At 46.2% G+C, this 15,936-nt stretch overlaps 1 protein-coding gene across 1 annotated transcript in view; it reads right to left on the bottom strand.

The window, feature by feature from the left end:
* The window catches only part of CFAP61 (cilia and flagella associated protein 61), a 264,938-nt gene that overhangs the window by 82,066 nt on the left and 166,936 nt on the right, over positions 1-15,936 (bottom strand). The window contains exons 19-20 of the mRNA XM_032604424.1: positions 10,345-10,443; positions 4,684-4,852 (exon numbers count right to left, since the gene is read on the bottom strand). Of these exons, the coding sequence (XP_032460315.1) occupies positions 4,684-4,852; positions 10,345-10,443 (268 nt within the window). The remainder of the gene's footprint in view (positions 1-4,683; positions 4,853-10,344; positions 10,444-15,936) is intronic.

The following is a 15,936-nucleotide window of genomic DNA, read 5'->3' on the forward strand; positions in this document are numbered from 1 at the left end:
CTATTTTCAAGAACTCGGGTTTTTTTTGGTTTCTTTTTTAAGAACTCGGTTTTGATTAGATTACTTTAGAGTAAGATTCATTATTGCCCATCTTGGATTTATTCTCAGATTTATAAAAATGATTTGGATTACCTTTTGTTTGTGGTGTTGCCATGTGTCCTTTTATACTACTGTGTCCAGTTCTTCTCTGTCTCCGTTATCCAGAGTGCAAATTAAAGACCACGGAAGATCTTCTTTCTCAGGCCTGGCCCATAAAGAACACATTTTGCCATCCTCCAATAGGATACACTTAGGCGAGCATGCGATGACTGAATTGCCCATTTTCTTCAAAATTCTGAGCAGCCAGTTTCAATTTCTTAAACCACTGAAGGCTGGAGAGGTAATTTTTTGCCTTATTTGCCTTGCCTTATTTTTGTTCTTTTTTAGGCAGGGTGGGGGGAGGTAATCTGCTATTTTTCTCTTGAAGTTTGTTCATTGTTTTCCCTATCGCTCTCATAGAACCAAAATTTCATCAGAATGTAACTAGCTGAGAAAATTCTTCCTTGATTTTGCCAAGAATGTGGTCAACTGGATGATGTTTTCAGGTAAGGAAAGTTTTCTTCTAGCATATCTTTATTGTCTCTATTCCATGTATTTGGGCCTCTTCTTTGGGAGAAGCACTGTCCAGGCATGGCCTCCACTTCTAGCATATCTTCTTGTCTCTGGCACCCAGTGTATCCCTTTGCCCTTTGCCTCCACCCTCCAGGGGAGTTTTGTGATTGGTCTCCAGCTGACTTCACCAACTTGTACAGAAGCAGGTCTGTCTCTTGATGGAGATTTAACATCAATCCTTTCTTACTCCCCATCTCCCTTTTCATCTCACCCTGTGGCCTTCTCAGCTCAGCCTCTGCTCTTCAAATGCCTTTGGCTCCTGTGATGGAGGCCATAATGAGGATGATGCACAGTGTCCTGGGGAGAGAGACAGAGACAGAGAAAGAGGGGCAGAGAGAGGCAGAGAGAGAGAGACAGAGAGAGAGAGAGGGAGAGGATCCTTCTGGAATATTTTCAAAAGTATGCCCTTGCTCTGATTTTTCTAGATGTTGTTCTCTTTTCTCTTTTTCTGTTATCTTTTTGTTCCAGTTGTTTCTTGCTTTGCAACAAGCTCACACCAATACTTAGTGGTTTAAACCACCACTGTTTTATCACCTTTCATGACTTTGTGGCCAGAAGTTTGGGTAGAGCTTGGCTGGGCAATCCTTTTATTCCATGTGTTATCGATAGAGGGCACTGCACTTGGTGACATTCGGTGTATGGATGGTCTGGTCTAGAGGGTCCATGATGGCTTCACTCACATGTCTGGGGCCTTGGCAGGGATGGCTGAGAGCCTGGGCTCGGCTGGAACCCTCAACTGGAGAACCCATGTATGGCATTTCCAGCACGGTGGTCATAGGGTATCTGGAACCCTTATGTGGCAGCTCAGGGCTCCAGGAGCCACTGTTCCCACAGACAAAGAGAAGCTGCCTAGCCTTTGACTTGGACTTAAATTCATGCCATGTCACTTCCTTCGTAGTCTGCCGGTCAAGGCTGTCACAAGCCTGCCCAGATTCAAGGGGAGGAGATGTTGGCTCTGATGGGAGAAGCCTCAGGGAATCTGAAGTCTTGATTTAAAACGGCCTCTTTTCTTTGGCCTCATGCTGTTATTTTCCCCTTTAATCCACCCCAACACAGGAAGGTCTCTTCATGCTGGGCGCTGCCAAACGACAAGGGGTAGCACCTTGATGCGTGCAGCTCTGTCCACCCTCTGCAGCAGGCTCTCGCCTGGGCCTGCACTGTCCCGATGCCACGTTCTTCTATCTCCCATCTGAGACATAACTCGCCTCCTTGGAGACCACATCCGTTGCTCACCCACACCAAGCTCACCAGAGCTCACACCCCACTTGCCCTCGCCCGGCTGCATGCTCTCGCCACCCCCTGCTGGCTTCCCCCCCCACCCCCCGCCCCGAGCACCACCCAGTGGGAGTCCCAGCCACGGTTTTCTCATGGCCCACACCAACTCATCTGACTTCAGGCTGATACATTTTTATCCCTCCTCTCTCTGAGATGACCCACACCCAGGCGTGGGAGTGGGCATCTCTCTGTCTCTGCTCGATGCTCCATGAGCCAGGGATGGGGCTCGGGGACCCTGGTTATAAGGTCTTGCAGACAGCTTTTCAGAACCGGCATGTGCTCACCAATAAAAATAATCAAATCCATCATTGGGGTTGGGGAGGGGCTTATAGGGTACTGGACGTGAGCTAGAAAAACCTTCATCGTCCAAAGCGGAAAGGTCATAGGTAATGTCGGAAGTTGACCGATCAAGGGGAAAACTTCTATAAACACATTGTTTGTAGTTCTGGGAGGTAACCAATGAAGAACGAACAACAGAAATGCCTCAGAATGGCTGACCCTGGTGAGAGGGCTTGGAAGTAGAGACCAGGGCCCCTCACACGCAGCCCTGCAGCACACTGTATCTTGTGCGTGGATTTTCTGATTAAAAAAATAAGTGCTATGGATTTGGATATCAAATGTATTGCACGATATTTTAGACTGGTACATGCCATTTACAGGTCAGATTAGAGGCTAAGATTTGTAATTATATTTTATAACAGGTAGTCTTCTTGCTTATTTTCATCATTTTAACTTGTTGGTATTTTTTTAAATCACAAAATTGGGGCAAAACCGTGAGAGTGGCGGAGAAGGGAAACAGGGAAAGAAATTCGAGCCGGAAGTTCCTAGTGAATCCAGCTGCCTTTTTTATATCAGTCTACGTACTTTTAATCTTTATGTCCTTCTGGAAAAATTAAATTGAAACTCTCTTTATCACTTCATTTCGTGTTTCCCATTGTTAAAAGGGCAAGAGCTTAATGTACCACAGACTGAAGCCGCAGGGGCAGCTGGGCACACATGGGCAGACGCCTGAGTCTCTGGACAGCTGGCCGGGGCCTTCCTGTCACATTTTCCCAAGTCCACGGTCGCAGGCAGCAGCTGGAACTCGGAGGGGTAGGTGAGGGGGGGACAAAGGGGTGCTTGGTGGTTTCTTCTGGTTTCACGTTTGAAAAAGAGGAGTACTTAAGTAACCAGTTTATTTTTCTCCTTTATCCAGAAAAAAAAAAAATCCTTTCCTAAACTTTGAGAATTGGATTGCTTTAAAAGAAGAAGAAGGAAAAGGAGAAGAGGAAGAAGGGGAGGAGGAAGGGGAAGAAAGAAAAGAAATCACTCAGACGCTGATCCAAGCTGGGTCCTCAGGTGGTCCCCTCACTAGCGGCCTTGGCCTTACCCAGAAACGTGCTGGAACCGAGGTATCTCAGCCACAGCCCCCCACCCCCCACTCAGCATCTACATTTTTTTTTTTTTTTTTTTTTTTTTTTTTTTTTTTTTTTTTTTTTGCGGTATGCGGGCCTCTCACTGTTGTGGCCTCTCCCGTTGCGGAGCACAGGCTCTGGACGCGCAGGCTCAGCGGCCATGGCTCACGGGCCCAGCCGCTCCACGGCATGTGGGATCTTCCTGGACCGGGGCACGAACCCATGTCCCCTGCATCGGCAGGCGGACTCTCAACCACTGCGCCACCAGGGAAGCCCTCAGCATCTACATTTTAACGAGATGCACAGGGGATGTGCGTGCACATGGCAGTTTGAGAAGTGCTGCTCTAAGGTACAGATGAGGTTCTAGGTCGAGAAAGTTCAAGTCTGTGTTTCTCCACCTTAGCTTAGAATCACCTGGGAGCTTCAAAAAAATACTGATGACTGGACCCCACTCATCCCCAGAATAATTAAAACAGAGCCTCTGGGGGTGGGGCCCTGGCCTGGGTTTATTTCAAAAGTGCCCCAGGTGCTCTCAGTGGGTAGCCCAGGCTCAGCGCTGGAAGTCAGTGATGCACGCAGTTGCTGGGCTGTCTATCCCCACCAGGCCGGCCACCCGTGGCTCATCTGTGGGAAGCAGGCCTGAGCACATCCCCAAGGTGGCCTAGGACAGGAGCAGAAAAACATGACCAATGCCTGGGGTGGAGAGTGGATAACTCCCTACAAACCCAACTTGGAGGCCTATCCAGTCCCTGAGAGAAAATGTAATGAAAGGACTCCATCATCTAAATCTCTTTTCATCAAAGAGATGCCCTATTTCTGTGGCATTTCTGCATGAAATGCTCCAGCGTTGCAAAGCAAGAATGTTCAAATTCGCTTCTGTCGGACGTTGAATAGGTCACATCCTGCAACACTTCCCTGGAATGTGGCTTGAGAATTTAATCGAGTTGGAAAGCACGGTCACCAGGTAAGCAACCAGACACACTTCCTAGCTTTGTAACCGAGAGACAAAATAAAATAAGGCTGACAGAAGGTGCGCATGTTTGAAATACTTTCTCGCAAGCCCATCACCACCGCCAAATGTTAGCCTCTTGAAGCATAAATTAATTTTCCACAGACGCACGCCAGGCTGCATCTGGATTCTGCTCTGGTGAGCAGTACGTGTTAGACTTTTGGACAACAGCTTCAAGGATGACATTTCTCCAACTTGCTGTGATTCTTATCCTTGAGCAGAATGTTTTTCTTGGAATGGGTTTCCAGGAGGGTTTTGGACCCAGTTCCGGTCACATGTGCAGGTGGGAGGCGCTCTTGACCCTGAGACGTGGGCCTGGTCAGCATGTGACCCCTGCCATCCCCGAGGGCTCACCTGGTACTGCTGCCCGGTGCAGAGGACAAGGTGGTCGTAGAGCACGACTTCTTCTCTGGAAACAATGACCTGCTTAGCTGCTCGGTCTATGGCAGTCATTTTACCAACCACCACGTTGACCCAGGAGCACAGCGACATCAACGCGTGATCTTTGTCATTATAACAGTGGCTGCGGAGAGAGAGGCTCCATCAGTGACATTTGAGCAGCTGACAGCGGGCATTAATTAGACATCTGCTGAGCTGGTTCAAGTCCCCTGGCTGGCCGAGCCTGTGCTGTTGCTGGGAGTTTACCGGGACCCAGGCTAGCCAGGAGATTTGTCCTTATGAGACACTTAGTTGCAAATCGACATCTTCCCATTAAAGCTAAATTGTTCTGCCTGGAGTAGACCAGTCCACAACAGGGAGGGTGTGTGTGTGTGTGTGTGTGTGTATGTGTGTGTGTGTGTGTGCGTGTAATCATTCATATATACTCTTGCTTCCATTTCATAGCGGGTGTAAATTTACCTTAGCGGTTGATCTGTCATATTGACCACAGACTCAGAGCGAATGAGCATGAAGAAAGTGACATCCGAGGACTCCCACAGGCAGGGGTCAAAGGTCCAGAACATCGAGAACCCTGTCTATTTGCTAAGGCTTTTCAATAAATGATTCATTCTTAGAATTAGTGTATGGATTCATGCCAAAACAACAGAACGCATTTTATTTAGAGAAAATGTCCATTAGGGAATTATGTTTGCATCCAGTACAATCCCTGGGGACTCTGGGGGCGGGGTCACTTCTCAGGGTAAAGGTGATTTACGGGGACTGCTGCTTCCATAAGAGCAGGCCCAGGGTAGACAGGTTTTGTTCTCTGGGTTCTATTCGAGGGTGAACACAATACTGTAATGGGAGAAAAGTGGGTTTCCTGTGGCTTTGGGTTTATTTAGAGTTCTGTGAGGGTTGTTTCCAGAATTTTCTGGAAGGTTTGACCTCATGTACATGACGTTTTAATAACCCTGTTCTGAAGACGCAGGGTGTAGGGCAGCAGAACAGTGAGAGTCTGTTTAAATCTAGGCTTCCCCGTGCCAGGGTCTGTGTCCCTGCTCTGTCGCCGATGCAAATGGACCCTGGGGACTCTGCATCCCTTTTTAGAACTTCAGTTTCCTCACCTCTCAGCAGGAGATAACGACCCCTCCTCACATGCCTCGAGCATTGCAAGGGATGGACACAAGAATGTAAGAGATGCTGTCTGTCAAGTGGGATGCATATGTGAAGGGTATTATTCCAAATAATATTAATGGTACACAATCCTGTTTACTCTCCTTGGAGGCAAACAGGATTCTGAAGTGGTAATGGGAGAACAGTTTTTCTTTTTGATTCACGCATGAGTCTGCTCTCACCACACAAAAAGAATCCTGGTAATGGATGCACATTAGACCCTGTTATAGGGCCTGTGAAAGAGAACAGAGTCTGGGCTTTGTATCTCTCCACACAATGACACTTAAAAACAAGAAAATTTCTTCTTAATAAGAAAAGAAAATCGGAGGCTGGTCTGCCACAGGAAAATAACAGATAGTGAGATGAAATTCTCTTATAAAAAGCCATTTTGGTAGCTTTACAGGAAAACAGGAGGCTTCACTGATTTCATACATCTGTGAGAGACCCACGAGGGATTGTTCTTACTTGGGATGTGATCCATTCCTAACAGAAGCAGTACTGTCAGCCGTCCAAGATGAGGAAAAATTAAATATAGATAATGCACAGAGATTCGTCATATGAGGATTTGCTCGAAGATGAAAGTTCTCAGGGGAAGTTTGGGGAAGGCTAAGACAATGTTATTTCTAATGACAGTAGGCCAGCGGTGTTGATAATTTCAGAATGCATACTTCAGAGATAAAATCTGAAGCTCTGTCCAGTGGGAACTGGCCCTCGGGAACGCTGGGGTTGCAGGGACCTTAGGAAGCACTGAAAAATGTGGGGTGCTTGCTTTTACAGCCTGTGACCACATGGAATGACATTTCTCAGTTTCGAAACAGAAATTTACACTGCGTGTAGCTGATGCCTATCTGTTTCGGATACTAGAATACATTCTGGACCTTCTTTAATTTACCCATGAGGCAGTGAGACTAGATATTGGAGACTGTAAATGGTATTTCTCCAAAATTATTTCCTAAGCAGAGTTAATGAGCATTAAGATTCCCACAGGGCAGGGGCCATCTCCAGGCTTGAGGACAAGAGAAATATCTCCACTAGAGTCCTCTGGAAGAGAGAGAAGGAACCAAAGAAGGTAGGTCAATGAAACTTCGTGTTTCTCAAGTGACCTTGACTCTGACGCAAAAATAATGTGGAAGCTTGTCTTCACAGAACATTCTGGAGACAGGTAATAAGGAGGAGAAAAAAAAGTAGAAATGCAGGATGGGGGAATTGCTGGAACAGGACATATGTGGAGAGTGGCCAGCTTGCTCAAAGTTGCAGTGACCCCAAATCTAGTGATGGGAAGACTTAGCCTAGAGTTCCAGGTACAAAATTAAGAGCAAACTCCAGAGGAATAAACGTAAGTGTGGTGAGGACCTGCACTTCATGCAATCAGAACCCTGCAGGACCGGAACGAACCTCAGAGGTTTCCAGCAAGGGTTTATCCTGACGCTCCCAGAAAAAGGAGCATCGTAATTAACCTTCAGTTATTCACAGCTGATTGTCCAATTAGTGGATTTCTCCCACTGCCGGTTCCTCCTCTCCTCCCTCTGCCCTCCTTTCTGCTGCATCCCGGGCACATCATTAGCACGTCCACCAGAGGCTGGATAGGGCGGGGTTTTGGCAGGGGAGGTGTGGAGACAAAACATGGCTTTTCAAAAACTAGGAACAGCAATAATAAATCAAAACACTGGTTACGGAAAAGTTCAGAATTTGTATTTGGCGTGAGGAATTTGAATCATTAAATTTTTGGATATCAATGCACTTGTTCTTTCTAAACTCCATGACCAGACATAATTTCCTGTACTGGGGTCTGAGGAACATTTGAAAGGCAACATCCTGTTGATGTTTCAATTTGTGGTTTCTAAGAGGATAACATGCAGGTACCCATCCAGAGACGTCTTATATGGCTGTGTTATTTAGTCCCTGTCTACACCCTGATGGAGAGGACTTCTTCAGGTACTTTCGGAGGTAACTGTCATCGATTTGACATTATTTACTGAGCACCTGCTAAGTGCCAAGCACTGTCCCAGATGCTGGGAACCCATCAGTGAACAAAAGGCAAAAAATTCCTGCCCTTGTGGAGTTTACATCATAGTTGAAGGATTCAGAATAAACAATTTTAAAAGGCAAACTGTATAATATTTACAAGGATTTCAGTAGCAAGAAAGAGAGCAGAGAAGGAGGATAGAGTGTTGGAGAGTTTGCTGCGGACGACTGGATGGTCAGAGTAGGTCTCATGGAAAAGCTGACATTTCAGCAAAGACCTGAAGAGAAAAAAGCAAAGACCCCCAAGGTGAGGACTAGCCTGTTGTGTTCGAGGGACATCAAGTAGGCTGGTGTGGTGACAGCAGAGAGAACAAGGGCAAAAACAGTAAAAGAGGGGGTCGGAGGAGCCAGCAGAACAGGGGCAGATTTCAGATCAGAGCATCTGGAAATTTCTGTGACTACAGAACCCTTCTGCAGCTGGGCTGTCTGATAGGGCTGCGAGCCACACGTGGCTAGCCTCCCACTTCAAATGTGGCTCATGTAATCAACGAGCTGAATTTTAATCCCGTTTAACTGTAATTAATTGAAATTTAAGCAGCCACATGTGGCTCACTGCCGCCACACTGGACAGAGAAGCTCCAGGCCGCTCGGGAGTTGACAGGATCTGATTCACGTTTCTGCAGCCTTGCTCTGGCTACTGGGTTGGGAGGGTGGAGGGGGAAGGACAGAGGCAGAGACCCCAGGTGACCATGCACCCGGGTAGCCACACACAGGTCCCCACAGAATCAGGCCAGCAGAGCATCACTTGCTAGCCTGTCTCTCCTGGAACACACCTGACCTGGACTGGCAGAACCTTTGCCAGGCCGACTGAATGAAATTCCTCATGAGACATTTATCAGGAACACCAGCATTTCCTGGGAATCATGTCATTTGGAAAGAAGGGAAAGTGAGGGAAGGGGGTGTACGTGGGCTGATCCTCCATGCTCAGCCAGAACTTGGTGTTAGGCTAATTTTAACCAAAAACTCCAGCAAGGCTGGCTTATCATACACATTTCCAGTCAAAACCCCCAAAGCTCAGAGAGATGAAATCCCCTTTGTGGTGGCAGCAGGATCTGAATTCATCGACCTGGCTCAAAACCCACGTCTTGGGGCTTCCCTGGTGGCGCAGTCGTTAAGAATCTGCCTGCCAATGCAGGGGACACGGGTTCAAGCCCTGGTCTGGGAGGATCCCACATGCCGCGGAGCAACTAGGCCCATGAGCCACAAGTACTGAGCCTGTGCGTCTGGAGCCTGTGCTCCGCAACAAGAGAGGCTGCGATAGTGAGAGGCCCGCGCACCGCGATGAAGAGTGGCCCCCGCTCCCCGCAACTGGAGAAAGCCCTCGCACAGAAACGAAGACCCGACACAGCCAAAAATAAATAAATAAATAATTTTTTTTAAAAAAAGAAAAAAACCACATCTTTTTGACTGCACCCTAATGATGTCCTTCCCCAAACCTCAAAGTTTATAGTCTGATCAAAGTATTAGGTCAAAATGAGCCTAGTTCTGCCGGCAAGGAGACTGCCGTTTTTCTCACAGTTTGAAGGCAAAGTCAGCCTTTTTCACAGAGGAAAGAGGGTCCTTCCTTGTGGATCTAAAATGAACCCCCCCCCTCTCTGAGAGAGAGAACAATTTCCTCCCTCCTTGTTGGAAAAATTGGGACATTGTTTCTAGAGGCAGGGAGCCTAATCATTCTTGTACTCATGCTTTGCTACAGGAAATTAAAACGAATGGAAGCTGTGTGATAATGAAGTGGCATTTTCTAGAAGGGGTGTTGTCAAAGACTGATTCTACTGGGACAGAAACAATGACAGACTCAGAGGACTCAGAAGGCCTCTGTCTCACCAGCCCTGATGACAAAGGGCCAGGTGGGCCTGAGACCCTCACCCCACGGAGGGGCCCAGACTTTAGCTCCCTCCGGCAAGTTGCCTGGTCTGATGCAAATATAGTCACCAAGCTCCCATGCCCTGGAGTGTCACTCAGAACCCAAAAGCAGGTGGTGTCTGGGTCACAGACCCGTCCCAGTTGTTTGGAACAGGGCCGGCATCCTCCCAGACCTGCTATTCACTCTTAACCTGCATTTGTATCTCTTAAGGAACATCTGAACTCAGGCCTGCCACTTCCCTTTTCTACCATTTAGCAGAAAAAGGACTGTACACAAATTAGGACATTCAGCCTTCAGAATGAAAAAGCAGGGGAGGGATAAATTAGGAGACTGGGATTAACATACACACACTACCATATATTAAATAGATAATCAACAAGGACCTACTATATAGGACTGGGAACTCTACTCAATATTCTGTAATAACCTATATGGGAAAAGAATCTGAAAAAGAGGAGATACATGTATATGTATAACTGAGTCAGTTTGCTGTACACCTGAAACTAACACAACATTGTAAATCAACTATACTCCAATATAAAATAAAATTTAAAAAAAGAAAATAGAATACATACTCGCTTGCTAAAAACTTCCTTTGTTCAGTGCCCAGAAGGTTTCTTCCTGGGAGTCCGTGGGTTGAAATCAGGGTGAGATTACTGAACTTCAGGTGAGAGCTAAGGAGAAAGAAAAGAAAAAAAAAGAGGTAAAGCACAATTCAGCAAAAGTTTATTACAATTCAGTATAACCTTATTTCACGTGTCTTCCAATCGTTGAGTCTTTCCTTGAACGCAGCAACTCTTTTTGCACAAACCTTCCAAGAGAACCGACCATTTAAATGAAAGAAGCGAGAGGGTGCCGGAGCAGCGAATGGCGGAAACTTCCAAAAGCTGTGGCCTTGTGAAGGCAGGTGCCATTTAACTTTCTAAAATTTGCTTCTCAGAGTAAAACAAAATAAAACCCCAAACAGGGAGGAAGCGGGTACATTTAGTATAAGTCAACGCCAAGTTTGAGTTTCAGACTCCTTCTGAGAGATGGCCTGGAATTCTAACCACCACGGTGAAACTTGCTGAGTGCTTACACTCCAGTGCTCTGCAAGGCCCTCATTGAGTCCTGGAAGCAGTACGATGAGGTCAGTACTATTATTACCCCGATGTTATTATGCGGAACAGTGGCAAAGTGATTTGCCTAAGACGGTGCAGCCAGGTAATCTGGAGGCTGGGTGTGAACCCAGGCCATCTGGCTTTAGCATCTCCTCATCGAACCTTGGCCTTCACTGCCCTGTAGACCCCAAACCGTGGACAGGGATGCAAAGCTCATCTAATTCCCATAGTCAACATTAGCTTTATGACTTTCAGATATATGTAACTACTCAGATCAGGAGAGCACAGCATCACAGAGGAGAGAATTCTAGAAGATTCCTTTCAAGAGCAAAGCTGCCTCATATTTATTTGCATCAGGCTTTCCAGGGCCCGAGGCATGATTATGGGTGTCGTCATAGAGATTAATCTTCAGGACAATTTCTGCCGGGGGTGGTGGCAGGGGGGGGGCGGTGCAGGTTTGTATTCTCTGTATTTCAGACAGAAGAAAATCGAGGTTGGAAACGGTAGGTAATTTGTTCACGGTCACAAAGCTCAGAAGCAGCAGGGCCGGAAATGAAAGCCACATCTTCTGACCCCAAGCAGTGCCCTCTGCACTCACCCAGGCGGCCCAGGGACCAGTCCCCCAGGTATGGTGAGCGGCACGCCCAGCACTAAGCGAACGCTCCTCAGCGCTCCCTCTGTGTCTCCCTGAAATATTTAAGATACTCCTGCTGCAGATCTGCCTGCCAGCTACAGCCAGCAACGTCTTATGGGTGGGCTGATCTCCTGCGCTTCAGCAGGACGAGAAAAACATTTTTTTTTTTTCTAAAAATCTCTTCTTGGTTCACCCCTCCCCTTAGACCAACCAAATGCAGAAAAAGAAACCTTCTCCAAGTTAGAGGAAAACACCTGCCCTCTTCTCCCAGGAGAGAACTGGAAAATTTCCAAACGTGGAAATGCTATCAATTTGCGGACAATCCGTTAAGTACCATTAAAAGCAGGAGACTTTTGGTGATGGCACGGCAGGCAATGGAAGAAACTCAACTGCACCTGACATTTAAAAATAGCTAAATATTAGGAAGGGTTTTGCTTTAAAGTCTCTAAGGATGTGTGTCATTTAAGAATGAATATTCTTATTTGATACAAAGAAAAGCAAGCACATTTTATCCCCTAATAATAAGAATAAAACTTTTGAATACGTTCAAATAACATAAAGGTCACAATTAACCCCGACTACTTATGGCTGCAGTCTGCAAACACACCAATTACCATTTAACGGAAAATGCAAATAATAATACGTGTTTATACTTACACGCGGTCAAAATTTATTTGGGCTTTGGAGCCTATGTGGCTAAAATGTGGTTTATGTTGTACTAATAATACAATTATATGCGGGCTTCTTTTACGTCTCTATGTGAGTAAGTGGATTAGTAATTATCCAGCGGTATTTTTTACTAAAGAAACAATCTCTTTGGCACTGAACAGTCTGAACTATCTAACAACGTGGATCACTTGTAAAAATGACTTGTAAATTGCCGAATTACCACACTGCATTACCCTGAATTATGCTATTGTACAATTAAAGATTTCGCCAAAAGATTGGGGGAGGGGCATTTTCTTACTTTTTATCTATTAAGGAACCAGCTTCCCACCCTTCTTCTCTAGCCTTAGCCAAATTCCTTTTGCGTTCTTCATTGTGGCTGTTCTGGTTCTATATCCAATCTTCAAGGTCCCTACTTCACCCTTTCTTGTTCTCCCTACTATCCCCCTTTTTCATTCTCAAGTGAGAACATCTTCCACGTCATAAGGAAAACAGAAACTAGTCCCCTGGCAAGACCCCTCCCTCCATTTCCCTTCTTGCCACCTCCAGATACAACTACAAGAGCCATCTTCCATTCCCCCCATTCAGAAGGGAGGGGTGTCCCATTAACCCTGTCTCCTCTTCAAGTTCCTTTCCTGTCTCTCCCTCTCCCTATCCCAGCAAGTTTCTCTTACAACTGTACTTAAGAAACCTGGAAGTGACCTGTCTAGTGCTGACAGGTGGAGCCACGCCGTCAGCAGGCCCTGCTTCTCCACTTCTCAATGTGTGCCTTCCATTCGCAAGGTCACCTCAGGTCCAAGGTGGCTCCTGCAGCTCCAGCCATCACACCCCACATCCACATTACAGGCACAAGGGAGGAGGAATGGGTAGAAAGGGATGCCCATTAAAGAGCTTCCCTGAAAGTCTCACATGACATTTCTGCTGACGTGGGAGACCTTAGTGACATGGCCATATATAGCAGCAAGGGAGGCTGAGAAATGTGGCTTTTCAAAGAGAAACACAATGGGTTTTCCAAGAACCACACCCCCCAGGGTTCTGTTGTCAAGGACAAAGTACAGAATAAACACTAGAAAGCAACTAGAAATCTCTATGTATTGACTCCTAAAGGAAAGGTGTGGGGGGTGATGAGGGAAGATGCTTGTATCAGTCAGGGTCTGAGCAGGAAGTAGATAGCCGACTCCACAGTGTTTGACTGAGTGAAGGCAGAGGTGTGGGCAGGGTTCTGGGGCTCATCCAGGGACTAGCAATGGTGGGTGGGGTGCCACTGCTGGTGGGAATCCTGAGGAACAAGGGCTGGAGGACATGTGGACAGCTGGGACCATGCAGGAGGCCACACCCAGGAGCTACCGCCATAGAACACGTGGTCTGAGACAGCACTGTCTCTTTGAAGACTGCTTTCCTCGCCAGCTCCTCCTCCGTGCCCCATCTATCCTTTGCCAAACTTCCCGGTCTCCATGCCCAGCTCCCTGGGTGATGTGATTGACACCACAACTTCATCTTACATCTTTACATTATAGTTTTCTTCTGAGCTAGAAACCTAATTTCCAGATGCCCATCAGTCCTAACATAGCCCCTCCACAGGTATCCCAAATTCAATACGTGTCCAAACAAAGGTCCATGTGGCCCAGGCCCACTCCTCTTTTAAGTTCATCAAAGGCATGGTCAACAGACTGCCTCTCAAGTTAGGAATTTGGGAGCCAACCTCAAACTCCTACCCTCTCTCTCCCTTTCCACAATTGGTCACCATGTCCAGTTATGTATACGTCGTCCACATCTCTTGAATGCCCAACACCTGCCATTCCCAGGACACACTGCCTTCGCTCACCTTCTTGCCCAGAGAAAACAGTCTCAGGGTTAGTCGTCCCAGCACAAGCCTCTCTCCCGCCCATCTTCCACACGGCTACTGGAAACCCCTTTTTAAATTAAATCCCATCTCACGTCTATGTCTGTTCACCGCTTTGGTAGACGCAGAGCACAGCGGCTAAGACCATGGGCTCAGGGGTCAGATTGCCTCAATGGACTCCTGGCCCAAGCACTTTCTAACTCTTTGACTTTGAGCAAGTTATTCCACCTCTCTGTGGCTCAGTCGCTAGCCGGTAAAATGGGAATAAGAGAACCTAGCTCCTCACAGGGGTGCTGTGAGGATGAGATGAAATAATATCTGTAAAATGCTTAGACCATTGCCTGCTACACAAAACATTTTCAATGAATGTTACCTATTTTTATAACCAAAATACTAAGTCCAAATTCATGAGCATGGTATCTCAGGCCCTTATGGTTGGGGCCTAACCTAGCCTCTTCACCATTCTTTGTAACATCAACCTTTTTGCTATTCCATGAAGGTTCCCTGTCTCTTTCATGACTTTATATGAAATTACCATCAGCATTTCCATTTTATCTTCAACCTCATATTTTGCTGTGATAGCTATCTCTGTCATCTGATTTAGAAACATCCAATATTTGATTTCTTAAATTTATAACTATATAAGAGTATCAGTCCAAAGTCATTATACTATTTATAATGTACAAATAGATCTTAGCTCTTCTGAGGATGAAATATGGATATAAAACATTTAAGGCTTTTATTCTGATTACCTATGAATATTCAAAAAGTTCCTGCAGGGAGTTCCCTGGTGGTGCAGTGGTTAGGAATCTGCCTGCCAATGCAGGGGACGCGGGTTCGAGCCCTGGTCTGGGAAGATCCCACATGCCGCGGAGCAGCTAAGCCTGTGCGCCACAACAAGAGAAGCCCCCGCAATGAGAAGCCCACGCACCACAACGAAGAGTAGCCCCTGCTCGCTGCAACTAGAGAAAGCCCGCAGGCAGCAACGAAGACCCAACGCAGCCAAAAATAAATTAATTAATGAATTTTTATAAAAAAGTTCCTGTACATGGAAGTGGGTCACGGGGTGCATCCTGGTTTGGACATGTGTTAGACGAGATGGCAGAAGCAGCAGCGCGTCGGGAAAAGCACGATCTCAGGTCTAATGGTATCGGCTTAACGTATAGAAACGAAATCTAGCATCATTGTGAGCCCTCTGCTCCAAAATCAAAGGTCACCATGCTGTGGAACCAAAAAAAGTTCAAGTGAAGCGCTCAGGCCAATGAAACATTAAACAAGTGCACCTGCATTTCCACAGCAGATAATTCCGGTGGGATTTCACGTTGCTGTGGATACAGAGGGAGGAACAGCTCAAAGATACTTGTAAAGCAGGGAGGGATTAGAGTATCCAGGGAAATAAGTAAAAGCTATTGTGTTTCATTCCATGCTTCGGGAGGACAGCTACAAAATTAGGTCTGAGCATTCTTATCCTTCAAATAAAGAGGGTCACATTGCCAATTTATGGTGAACATGGTAAAAGAAACATAACACTTCTCATGTTGCTTACCCTTCTGAGCGGTAGAAACCTGTCAACCTGCCAGGTGAATGCTTATTATTTTTTATTTTTATGTTTTTGCTGATTTCCTATTTTTGGGGGGAACATAACAAGGACAACCAAAGCAAGGGATTTAATTAACTGTTTTCATTAATGCTTTTATTTGAACAAATAATATAGAGGGAAACTAATTATCCCATATCAATCTAAATGTTACAATTTACTAAAATCTCTGCTTCCTGAATTGCTCAAGCAATGACAAAAATATTTGCCAACTGACAGTAAGTTCCAGCTCAAGACAGGTATTTAACCTAACTGCATATGTGACTTGTCAGAGAATAACTCTGACTTAATTTGGTCTTAATGATACCACATAATTCCACAAAATTA

This window comes from Phocoena sinus, chromosome 15 (assembly GCF_008692025.1).
Source record: "Phocoena sinus isolate mPhoSin1 chromosome 15, mPhoSin1.pri, whole genome shotgun sequence".
Taxonomy (NCBI): Eukaryota; Metazoa; Chordata; class Mammalia; order Artiodactyla; family Phocoenidae; genus Phocoena; species Phocoena sinus.